Genomic DNA, 12,830 nt, shown 5'->3' on the forward strand with positions numbered 1-12,830 from the left:
ACTACAGGCTTATATCTCAAACTCATCATGAATTCCCCTACATCGAACAACTGATTTTTATTTATTACAGTCACGACCAAGACAATGCAACAATAACGTCAGGAGAGAGAGATCCCATGAAGATATCTCCCCTAACAAAATTTATTGAAGCAAAAAGGCAAGACCCTCTCCCATACCTCTTTTTCTTGCATATCACATCGACACAACAGCTTTTATTAATGCACAGCGTCTGCCAGCGATACCGCGACGATAAGGACAACGGCGATATATATCTTTGAGCAGCGTTAACAGCCATCGTTTCAGACGAAACGGTAAGCAAGTATGGCCCGCGTGCCGGCTTGGATATTCTGGAACGGTATTTTGCCCTTGAAACTGAATTGTGCTGGATCGGTCCAGTCCAGGATATCGAAGTCCAAGTAGTTCTCAGTCAGGACCTGCACACACAAGACGTGAATGTTATCTGATGAGTGCACTGAAGAACACATTGTAATTACGCACTAAAATCCTCAAGATGTACGTATGTGCGAGGATCCCGAATGTCTTCAGTTCCCATCAAAGTTCGCACAGCGCCATTTCGAGCCCAAGCGGCTATGGATCCAAACAGTAGGGAGTTTCATTGGCGGGTCCCGCGTGGTGTTCCAAGCAGTATGCGTCAAAGAGAGCTACAAAGCCTGTAGGAAATCCACAGGAAAAGCTGTGCATCTTGCCGAGTGCGAACAACTAGAGCCCTTGTATTTCAAAGTGCCACGTCGTCTGCTAAACTACCGCTTGTTGCATATTTTGGGGCGCTGACGTTGCTACTCACTCGCGCCGCCTGGCCGACAAAAACAGGTACGCAGTCGATTTGCGCAAGACACACATCTCAGCGTAGGAGAGGGGTCTCGGCCGACGCAGCTGCAGGACAGGTTTTTGTAGTTGAGTACCAAACACGTGGGCCTGGTTTGCCGCGACAAGAAAAGTTCGCTAAAAAGCCCCCAGGTGGTGACACGATTAGGAAAGTGGGTTCATTATACGACAAGCTACGGTTAATTTTCAGTTAGAGGTCACCTAAAGACTTGCCGAGCAGAAGAAAAAGAAAAATGGAAGCACCAGCAGAGCCATGCCTGTCCTCCTGTTATCTGGATAACTTACCGCGGTAATGATGTGAGAATTCGCGCTGAACATGACAGCGTAGCCATGTTCCCTCGCATCTTGCAGCATGTGTGACATGAGAAGATACACGAGGGAGGTATTGGTTGCATGGTCCAGATGCATGGCTGTTCCTACCATGAAGCACATGAGGGCTCGTCCCACACCGCGGAATCGGGCCCTCGCTGGACGTTCCAACTCTTCGTGAAGCTCTATGATGGCTGCGTAGGTGTCTGACATGCCTTCCACCTGCAACCCAGTTTCAACAAGGGTAAACATGGATGCTGTTGTCACCTGGGACATCTACCCTGTAATGGAATGCCAAACACGGTATCCATGACAAGTTTTTTTTTTTTTTTTTTTCATACTGGAAGGAAGACTAGACGACGGATTGGTACCAGCATCTACTATAATATCTGTCAAATACAAAAACCCATCAAACACGTGCTTGAGAAGACTCATACAACATCTATTACGGATCGACAGAGCCTGAGGAACCCAGCAACCTATGGTGCGTTCACTGACACAAAGATAAAAAATGTGGTCCTGCTGGTGATTCATTGAGAGTGCTGATTGTCCTGCAGGCAGACTGAACAATCTGTCTTACTGTCTTTCGTGGTCTTTGTCTAACTCTTCATCGGTTAGCGCCATGCTAACTACCAGTATCGTACGGTACCTGAAACGTTGTCATCTGCAGGACAACATTTGTTGCTCTGGCGGTTCGCCGTCACCAGAACTTACGAGAACGTACTTGAAAACTAGATATTTCAATGTCCTGCAAAGGCAAATGGGGAGGGTTTATGTGACCCCTGTGCCCATCCCTCTTGTGTAGACCACTGATTGCCATTCAACTGAAAACTGTTCCCCTGTGCTGTAGGTCTTGCAAGGAACCTCGTATTTTGCATGTTTGCAAAAAAAGAAAAAAAAAAGTAAACAATATGGTTTCAGCGGAACCACTTGCACATATTACACGCACCTCATAGCAAGAACAACTCCATCAGAACAACATACGTAATGTGCACGTCACCAAACTGAGACCTAACGACCTCGCATACAAACAATGCCAAAATGTGCCTGTATGCAATTCGCTTACCACAGCTTCGCTGAAGAAATCGCCGCACAGACACACTCCCACCACCTTTCCAGTCTCGTCGACCACCACCCTACACGCGCCGTTGGTCATGAACTCTGGCCACATCTGCCGTAGCGCGTTCACGTGCTGGTCCCGCGTGTTTCCCACAGCTAGGTCCAGCCTATTCTTAGCAACAAAACACTCGGACAACAACGTAGACACTTCCTCGAAAGACGTCTGTTTGTCCACCACACAGGTCCTCAAGACGCCAGCCTTCTTGCTATACAAAGTCTTTACCACAGACGGAACTACCGCGGACAAAGGGAGTCTCTGGATGTCCTGCTCGTTCACGTACAGACCGAGGCTAGATACTAGGGTTGCCGCCTTCGAACACGTTTCCTGCGTAGCCCCCTGGGCCGTGAAGGGCGTGGACATGTCCAACCAGGACACGGACTTGTCTAGAAGGCGAGCCAGGAAAAACAAGACCTGCGCGCCTTGATGATGACTGGACACGGCACAGGCTTCCAACTTTTGCATGGCCTCGGAGTACTCCTTTAGGAGCGACTTTTGCGAATGGTAATGTTTGTCACTCGCGAATCCCGGAGGCTGGTGTCCGCCCATCGGGAACAGTTTAGGCACCCAGCGGGAAGGCACCTTCTTCACGAGATGCCTCAGGACGTCACCCCAGGGGACTCCGGTATCGCTCCAGTAGAAAGCCAGGAGTGTGGTCTCGCTTCTCGTGAACTTCTCCCAGCAGATGATGACCTCGTCTATGCCGGGGACTTCGCAGATACAGCGAGCCAGTACAGTCATATCGGTTTTCTTGCCGCTTATTACGGGACTCGTACGGGACACGAAGTAGAGGCAGCCTCTCTCGTCAAGAAACCCCGTGTCTCCCGTATAGAATGGGGCTTTGCCGTCGCATTCGCCTAAAAATATCTGTCCAACAGTGCCCGTGGGACAGTTGTTATGAGCCGCGTCTTTGATGTACACTTTGCAGTGTCCGACGGGCTTGCCCAACGGTACGAATGCGCCTTCCGGAATCTCGTGCTGGAGCAACGGTTCGCTGCTACAGTCGTAGTAGCATGACAGGGCGTAGTGGTCGTACAGAAAGACCAAGTCCGCTCTTGGCAAAGCGGCGCGACACGTCTCGGCCAGGCGTACCGGCAGTATGCCGCTCACGCACTTCACCAGTCGGAGGGAAAGTTTCCGAAACAACTCCGGCTCCACCCTGCGGTATCTGATCATCTTCGCTAACTTGTCGGGGTTAACCAGCAGCCGCGTCACTCTGCTCTCCACGGCAAAGGATATCACACTAGGAATCCCCCTCTTGTCTTCCTTAGTGGGTATCGCCACGGTGGCACCCACGTAAAAGGCTCCGATGACATCCATCCAGAAATTGGACGAGTCAAAGTCGCACAACGTAGCCACGATCTCGTCGTCTTTAAACGGGTACTTCTCCACCTCCCACCGAACTCTACTCATGCAACAGAACGTCGTAAGACCCGTTCGTTCTCCAGTATCGCTGAGCAAATGGAACATGGGCCTCTGTGCCTTGAACGACGGCTGATAAGCCCTGCTGTCTTGATTCGGATGATTCAGGGCTTGCTCTAGGTTGATCACGAGGGGTTCCGACGCGAGACCCTGTTTGAAGAACGAGGCGCTGCTCTCGTCCACGACGATGCACGTCGGCGGAACCTCGTCGATGACTGTACCAATGTGGAACCAGGTGGGGCTGAGCGGGATGCAGCAGGCGCCCAGCTTAAGCGTCGCGAGGCCGCACAAGATGGTGTCGTCCACGGACGAGACGCACACGGCCACGTCGGAAGGGGGAAGGAAGTTCGGAGGCATGAGCATGGCGTCGGCGAGCTTGTTGGACATGTCGTCCAGTTCGGCGTAGGTTCGCTTCCGTTGGCCGTAGCACGTGGCCAGGTGGTCGCCGTGAGTACGTGCATGTTGCTGAAGGGCGTTCAGAATGTCTTCGGGCACGCTGTAGTCTGTGGATGGAAGAAGACATTATACATCGAGTCAAGTATATGTCAACATGAGTGGCAGGATAATGGGTTGTGAAAGAATGGGTCGAAATATGAAGTGGTGTAAACAAAGGTGAGGCTTCCAAGCATTGAGCCATGTCTCACGGGCGCCTTTCGGCCTTTGCGGAAGCATCGCTGTTTATCTTTATCACCCTATGCGCTGATGACGTTTGCTATAGGAGGCGGTACAAGTCATATAACTGACATCACTAGTATGCTACTAAACATGCTGCTCGGGTGAAGCGTGATTGAATACAAGTGAAATGTGTCATTACTGGTGTCTCGCATGGCCCGGTTGAATTCCGACGGGCTGACGCTGTTGAAACACCCACTCCAGCAGAACGACGCCATTTAGCGCTTCTTCTTCGTTGTTGTGGCATTGCAAATGATAACCTTGGCAATATACGCTTCAGTGAACTGATTATCGTTCACTGCGAACACCGCCGCCGCAGCTGTACGGTCGTCATCCCGTACCGGTACCGCGATATCGGTAATTTGCGATATCGTGGAAAGCGTGGTGAGCTTTACTTTGCCACTGAAGCAGGAGATGTCGACCAACATTGAGAATGTGGCTCCAAGCCGCCATTGTTTCACATGGTTGCGGAGCGGGATTATTTATAGCTGGCGAAAAGTATACCGCAGGAAAGTTTTTTTTCTTAGCTAGAACCTTTTTATGACAACGCTCTGTGGCTTCGGGCTATTGCAACGAAAACAAAACAAAGAGGAAACCTGGGCGAAAGCAAGAACGGTGTAGTGTGTACTTTGCCGGGTATAGTCATGGGTGTCCTTTTTTGCACTATAGTGTCAATTGTCACGAAGTTAAAAGAACGTGCAAAACTTGAAGAGCGAGATTGGGGAGATAGCATATGATAAGGAACGACACGGCAAAGTCGTAACACGCATTGGCTTTCTTTTTCGTAACTCACTCAATATCCTCTAAGACCTGACTGCAACGTTCTGCAGCAGTGCGCCAGATGTCGGCATATCAGTCGCAGAGGGTATGCCACAATATCTCAGCGTTCAAAGTCCCATATATCAAAATCCAGAATGCCAAAATCACAAATTTTAAAATCGTAGACGCGATAATCGCTTCTAAAGCGCTTGTTCCCACGTCAAAGCTGGTGCCAGAAGGCTCGTCGCAAAAGCGACGCTGTCGCGTTTGAGACGCCAAAGGTAACCACCACGAACCGCACTGCAAATGCATTGGAAATACGATATGAAACGCTCTGTCAAAATGTTAGCACTCGGAAAGAAGTATTTCGTTTTTTTTTTGTTTTTTGTTTTTTTTTCGCCGCTTGCGGCTATGAACTCTCTTATCTCTCCTAGCGATTTTCTTTGGCGCACTTTTTTTCGTCACCGCCTTTCACGCCCAACACAGAACCACAAACGCGAACGAACCCGAAGAAAAGCCATCAATCTCTGGCAAAAGAAAAATTGAGAAATGGCGCTTTAGCGAAATATCTTCGTCGATTGTGGTTTCGTGACGCGACGTGTTACAAAAAGAACGGAGAAAGCAGCAGGAACGTATACTTGACGCGCTGATTTCTATAAGAAAGTCATTTTTATCTAACAAGACCCCATTTTCCTCAACGCACTTCTGTTTTTCACTTCTTATCACAAGTTACGTTCCTGTTTATCAGAATTTGTAAAGGTCGAGCGCGGCAGATGGCTGCGCAATCATATCAAAACGCATTGCTGGTGGTGGTTGTCGCTTCGCAGCACGTCACTGCACGTCAAGCACACTTCAGTGTGCTTCACTGACTGAACAAAATGCTCTATACGGTGAAGGAAAACCCGTGATTGTTATTATCAGAAAATGATGCTTACATCGTTTATTTACTACCCATCGAGGGCCATGGTTGTCCATGTTGGGCCATACGTTATATTGTCTTCCCTTTAGTTGTTCCGTTTTTAGCACGACTGACTTCAACATTTGCTGCTTTGTCTACTGTATTTGACGTGTAGCTTCTTTGTATTTATGTTGAACTTTGTATTTTTGAATTTATTCATGTTTGGTGCACCATTTCTCAGACCTTCGGGTTGTTTTGGGCACCTTATCAAAAGTAAATTATTATTATTTATTATTATTATTATTACAGCCAAAGCTTTGGCTGTTCTTGGGCACTGTAATAAAGATTATTATTATTATTATTATTGACAACACGATGAAACTGACCTACTTTAACTGTCGCCGCGAAAAGTTACATTTAAAAGACAACGATAACTGTAACACAGCTTCTACTTTAAAAACGTAGCTGCACGTGTAACTTTGTTATACTTTTAAAAGTAACTGACCCTCGACCGCCAATTATGTTGATGCAGCAAGGAGAATACCACGCCACTAGATGAATATATACTTTTATCGAGACGACTTTACCGCATTAAACGCAGTATATTTTGGTAAGCCGGCAAAAAAGGCTTATGGCGACAGAAGGAAAAGTTTGAAGGTTGCGCCTTCGTCTTCTAAGTAAACCTCCGCATTGTTCCTCCTCTCCGGCGGTGCTGATCTTAAGTGCCTTCCCCTGTTTTTCCGAAGCTCAATTTTTTTCTAACTCCGTTTAATTCTGTGCGTGCCTGCGCACCTCGATACGTTTCAACAGGGGCGATGAAGCCGACTCTTTCCCGGGGGTCTCTATAGAATCAATAGGCGCTGGGTAAACACGGGCTCACATACTTGAGCTCCAGTGCTCGTGCTTGAAGGGGTGGTTCTTGGAGGTTTTACAACATTAGGCGTAAACGTCGACTTCATGCTGATAATAACTTGCAGAATTACGAGTTATCAATCATTTATATCTATAATTGATCATATGGACCAATTTTACCTCCCGCTCTGGAGGAGGAGTCGAACCTGAAACCTCGTTGTCGGTACGCGTAGTACGTCACCATATATGCGCCACGTACATAATACGTGCACAATGTAATACCTCGTATTCCCAAGCAGCACAATGTACTGAAAGTCGAGTGCAATGGGGGTGGACGGGTAGGTGAAAGGCCTCGAACAGACCCGTGAAACTAAAGAACATTGATAAGGGACATACCATCCACCCCCATTGCACTGTACTTTCAGTACATTGTGCTGCCTGGGTTACTACCCGTATACAATTCACAATGTGTACATGTTATCATAATCCAAATGGTATAGCAATTATCCAGATGACAGACAAATCACCTGGTTTTGTAACGCATAATGTATTTTTTAGCTTTTTCGCGACAATGTAATATGCCGTTTAAAATCATCTCTGGACAAGTACCGTGTTATGAAATATTGCACGCGATATTAATCTTCGTAATAATTAATGATAAATGCGCGATACTAATAATCTGTTGGTGGCAGCCGAGGTCGTGCTGGAAGACTGGGAGGTGACGAGTTCGAATCCTATCACCGGCCGTGCTGTCTCAGGTTTTCCCTGGGTTTTTCGAAGACTTTCCGGACGAATGTCGGCACAGTTCCCCCGAAGTCGGCCCAGGAGGCATACTAACCCCCTCCCCGTTCCCCCACTCCTTTTTTGCTGTCCTCTCTCCATCTGGCCACGTCTGTCCACGGCACTCATAGCCACTGTCGCTTCGCGGCGCTAACACGAAACATGTTTCAGAATGCGCCATCCAGGGGCCACGGTACAGTACAGGCTTTGACTTACGGTACGTAACTTCTGGGGCGATCGCCCTATAGAACCAAGCTATAGTGAAGAATACTTTTAGTTGTCCGCCCTGGATGACCTTGAAAGGCCAAGGACAAATCTTTTCATCAAATATATACAGTGAACCCTCGTTAATGTGACCCCCCGATAATGTGACATACGTGCTTTACGACCATATACTCCTTGGGGAACGATGCAGTGAAACCTCTGCAAATTCCTCCCGTTAATATGACAATTCCGCATTATGACCAAAATTTTCGGGCACGACCATGGTCATAATAAAGAGGGTTCACTGTACGTGGCCCTTCTAGCAAACCAAGGTACTGAAGGAAACCAAATATATATAAAAAAGAAAGAAAACGAACAAAAGGCGCAAACACGCGGAAACGAAAAGCAAAATGCTGTCTTTGGCATCTAACAATGCTAAAAAAAAAAGAAGGAACAGACAGAATTCGATAGAGTCTATAAAAAGGCAGACAACAACGAGAATGTCAAGTTTATTGGCATTTATGGGCGAATGCCTCAAATTCGGGGCCCTACGAGTTACATATTTCTTTTTGCTGTATATCCCGTATACAGTCGACGGGAGGCGCCAAAACTTGACGCATCAGTTGCCGCCCCCCCCCTTCCCATACGCGAGACCTTCGTTGACAAGGTTCAGCCATCCATCCAGCTCATAACGACTCTCGGAGAGGAAACGGCGATGGTTACCATGGTCACGCATCCACAGGTAACCTGTTCTGTTGCAAGAGGAGGCGCAGGATTGGATCGAAGTCTCACTACCGCTAATTGAATCGACCAAGCACTTCCTCCGGAAATCTCGAGCCTCTCGCACTTCTTCGCACTTCTATACATCTCTGGTCTCGCTTCTTGACTTTTTTTCTTTTCTTTATTTTTTTCCACGGTTGTTTTTCGTCTCGCGGGGCTCGTAATAACCATCAATGCCGCACGCGAGGTTATACGATGTTTGAAAATATTTGTCCTCGAAAAGAATGCCGATTTTTATCGCCTTATTTTTCCTGGATGGTGTTTGTTTGGGTTCATATTTCGGTATCGGCGACAACGAGAATGTGGACGAGTGATTGTGTAACGACTTCAAAAGTAACGATGACTGGAAGCGTTAAGGCCTAAGCTGGGATGCTCTAATCGTACTAGCGGCTCAGTGGGTAGGGTGTCAAGTTTGGGGGTGATACCGCAAACGTCATGTAACAGACTATAACTAGGGCCTGACTTTTTAGGGTTAAACCCGTATCCGCCCGATATTTACCCCCCGAACGAAATCTGTAAAATTCGGGTTTAACCCAAATCTACCCGAAAACACCCGGGTAGCGTGGCACACTCATAAGTGTGCATTAAAATAAAGTTTGATAACATTGCTAAACATTAGTTCCATGTTCAGACAAATTTTTATTAAACAAAAAAAAATCACCCGAATCCACCCGAATTCCTGACGACAGAATATGCCGTAACTGGATTTAACCCGAATACACCCGAATTTTCGAATGAAAAATATCACCCGATATTTACCCCCCGAATTTGGCCAAAAATAAAACCCGAAAAAGTCAGGCCCTAACTATAACGCGGTGACAGGTATGGATGCCACTAGCGGCTGTGCTGGGATTCGATTTTTCGACCCATTGATTGATTGATTCGACCACCTTCTTACAGCGGTGGTGAAAGCCTTCATCAGGAATCGTCTTTAACTGCTCTGTCACGATATTTTGGATGTTATCTTTTATCTATCTAGGGATCGATCTTCGAAATGTAATTTCAGTATCAACAAAACGAGGAAGTCACGCGTACTCAGACCGGAGGCGTACAGGATCAGCGGAACGACTGGGATCCCTTTTTTTGTCAAAAAGTGATGGTAAAAAAAAAAAAAAAAAGAAAGAAAGAGGCGATGGAGATGGGGGCGCTGTCGTCGTGCACGATCAAAAACCGCGCAATCACCGTTTAGGCGGATCTCATCGGCCTTTTACCTTTGCATCGACCTTTGATCTCATCGGCCGTTGTATCATGATGAGACTGCGAATTGCCTGTTTGTCCTCGGAGCACGAATTCTTTATGAATCCCAACTTTACTGCGGAAAAGAGAGCTTAGCTTATATAGTGTCGATTTAATATTCGGGTCGCACGTTCTCGCCTCTTTTCTGACAGGTGAATCGCTACCGAAATTTTATAAATAGAAAACTTTTCTCTCCATCCATATGCAATGATGAGAGCGTAATATCCACAAGGCACATGAAAGCGAATATCTCGCGCCATGACAGCGCAAGAACCCTATGTGCGACTAAAAAGTATATACCGAGCATACTCACGGCGGAATATCTGTATGAGTCTGTATAGAAGAATTCATTCATCTTCAGCAGGGCTGCTACTGTGACAGCTCGCGCTATCACGTGAGCAAAATTGATGACTCTTTCGGGGAGCGCCAGCGAGCCCGTCGAACCCAATCCTCGTGTGCACTGACCGGTTACTGTGGAGCTTTCCTCTGATAAAGTACCGTGTACCGAACGCCTTGCCTTAAGATCGCATTTTCAGGAACTATTGTGCGCGTATTATGCGAATAAGATATCATAACTTGAAGGGAAAGAGACACGGGACAGATCATGTGTAGTACATGGTACAAGACTGCATTTAAGGAAACTTTTATGTTCGACGTCATATCATTCTGCAATCCATGTTCCTGCGTGGTTTTTGTGATCGTTACCTTTTCGTAACTGATCTCTTTTCACTTTATGTCGGCTTGGTGAGATTTCGCGAACTTGTACTGTTTTGTACTTGTTGTGCTCTGTCTATCTTGTAGCATCTTCCCTTAAACTTGAGGGTCTCTTACCTTATTCGCATCTGAACGATGTTGCTTGCATTCTGCTTTTATGTTCAGCGCATTATGTGTCGCCTTCTTCCTTCATTCCTCGCGATTCCTAGCGGTTAGATTAGATTAGAATTGTTATCGACCACGATGGCGTCCTTCTTCATTTTGAATGCTGAAGAGTTAGGCGCGAGGTGGGCAGACTTCTCTAATAATCTATAATTCGTGGCTTTACTATGATCTTGAGCGAGGCAACAGCATTTGATCCGTGAATTCATTTAGCCAACGTGATGCCGACGTTAGCCGACGTGGCGCCGACGTCTTGGCACACCGTACTTAATGCCGTCCGTAGAAGTCGACGTATCGAAGCAACTTGTACATTACCCCGAAGTTGCTGGTACGGTACGCTTTTTCTTATTCTCTTATTTCTTTCATTATTCGAATACCACTTTTCTTTCGGTAACTTTTCGATACAAAAATGTGTGAAAGTACGTAGAAAGTACTATAGTTAAGCAAATTTAGTACAAAGTCGCGAATTTTACATTGTGCTTAAAATACGATGGATAATATAATTTATAAAATAGCATAAATGCAGACTGGCAGGTGGAAAAACTCGTAACGAAAAAGCCTAAGCGGTGGTACATAACAACAAAAAAAAAAAAAAAAGTGACACAACACAGAGGACTGCGTCATGTTTTCGGGTATCATGCCCAGACTTTTCCAGTATATGATGAATGATAAGTACGGCACACTTTCGGAGTTTCAGAAGAGATGTCCTATATTCAAGCAGATATATACTGCAGCCCAGCTACCGGAACACCACTGTTACCCCTGCGTCAATATGACCTCCTTCGCTATATCACGCTCCACTCGTGTGGTCCCCAGCACTCTAACACAGGAAGAAAAGGATCTCGCGCAGGAAATACGTTCCCTAGCTGTAGTGAAAAGTTCCCGAAGCAGAATGAGCAAATACCGGCCTCTTCTTCAACGTATTTGTATGTGATACTTCTTCATGTACGCATCCCACTCTGGTCCCTATGATGGAAGAACTCATGGCACGGCAGATAAAAGAGAGAGAGAGAAAAACCCTGTTGACCGAAGACTTTGAAGTTGTGCAAACAAACAGGGGGAAAAAGGCGACGGATCGGCCTGGAAAGTAATAAATTTCGGCTTATCTTGGAGTACATTAAGGTTTTTAGGAGCACACGGTGCAAGAGTTGGATGCGTTCAGGTAACTTTTCGCCAAAGAACTGTGGTTATAATGAACAGAAAGCAGCAGTATAGGATCCAGGATATGCTATCGCTGTACCGTTCTTTCTATGTTTTCATTGCACGAGTCGGCCTCATTCAGATGCATGAGGATATATAATCCACCCACTACGCATCCTCTTTTACATGTTTCCAATGTATACCCACATTCATGAAGACTGGCGCATTCGAAGTGTTTGTTTATGTCTGTAGTAATGTATGTTTATATTGGCCTCCTCGCATGTTTAACGTTGCATTTTCAAGAAATAAGAGTGGTAACACCGGTTGACAACATTCCACTCTTACAAATGTCATGTCGGTAACTGATAGAAAAAAAGCCTCGTACCAACTCCATTCCAACTAACGTAATCTCGAGAAAATAACTTTCCGCCCAACGTCAACAGCACGTATTGTGAAGCGGCATCATCATCGTCATCCTCCTGATCCGTTTATCTTGCGCATTCGTTCTCCGACGAACATTCGTTCGACTAAAAGCGTCACGCAAAGCCCTCCAACATAGTTGTTACAAACAGAAAGAGTGTTTATCACAGAAACCAGCTTGCTTCCATCATCAGCACACGCACGCCAGCGCAATTCGTGAGATGAAAGCACGCCAAACGACATAACGCAGATCACGCAACTCACCATCGCTAGCAGACGACATTGTATCGCAGAGACACGCACTGTCAGGTGCCGGAGACTTGCCGATGTCTCTTTTGGTAACTCGCCGCGGGGAAGCGAGCGCCCACGTCGCGCGCGCGCGCGCGCGCTGTTCCTGTGTTGCAACTCTCCGCTTTTTCCCACTCTCCCCCGCGACCGGCAGGAAAGAGGAAGGATGAAAGCACTTGGGAGTGATGGAAGCGAAGAGGGAAGAAGTTAAAAATAATGTCTTATATAACG

The 12,830-nt window shown here is 46.7% G+C and overlaps 1 protein-coding gene across 3 annotated transcripts; it reads right to left on the reverse strand.

The window, feature by feature from the left end:
• Window positions 1–83: 83 nt before the first annotated feature.
• On the reverse strand, window positions 84–12,683 carry LOC135394940 (beta-alanyl-bioamine nonribosomal peptide synthetase ebony-like). Of its 3 annotated transcripts, none has more exons than XM_064626027.1 (4): window positions 12,576–12,683; window positions 2,222–4,197; window positions 1,132–1,377; window positions 84–434 (listed from the first exon to the last, which is right to left on the reverse strand). In XM_064626027.1, exons 1-4 carry the CDS (start codon window positions 12,592–12,594, stop codon window positions 300–302), a joined length of 2,376 nt encoding a protein of 791 aa, XP_064482097.1. In that variant the 5' UTR covers window positions 12,595–12,683; the 3' UTR covers window positions 84–299. The 3 variants fall into 3 exon arrangements, with proteins under 3 accessions (XP_064482097.1, XP_064482096.1, XP_064482098.1); XM_064626026.1 differs by lacking the exon at window positions 12,576–12,683 and adding an exon at window positions 4,509–4,793; XM_064626028.1 differs by lacking the exons at window positions 84–434; window positions 12,576–12,683 and adding an exon at window positions 4,509–4,793 and having other exon boundaries at window positions 1,350–1,436.
• Between the last annotated feature and the right edge of the window lie 147 nt (window positions 12,684–12,830).

This window comes from Ornithodoros turicata, chromosome 5, assembly GCF_037126465.1.
Source record: "Ornithodoros turicata isolate Travis chromosome 5, ASM3712646v1, whole genome shotgun sequence".
Classification (NCBI taxonomy): Eukaryota; Metazoa; Arthropoda; class Arachnida; order Ixodida; family Argasidae; genus Ornithodoros; species Ornithodoros turicata.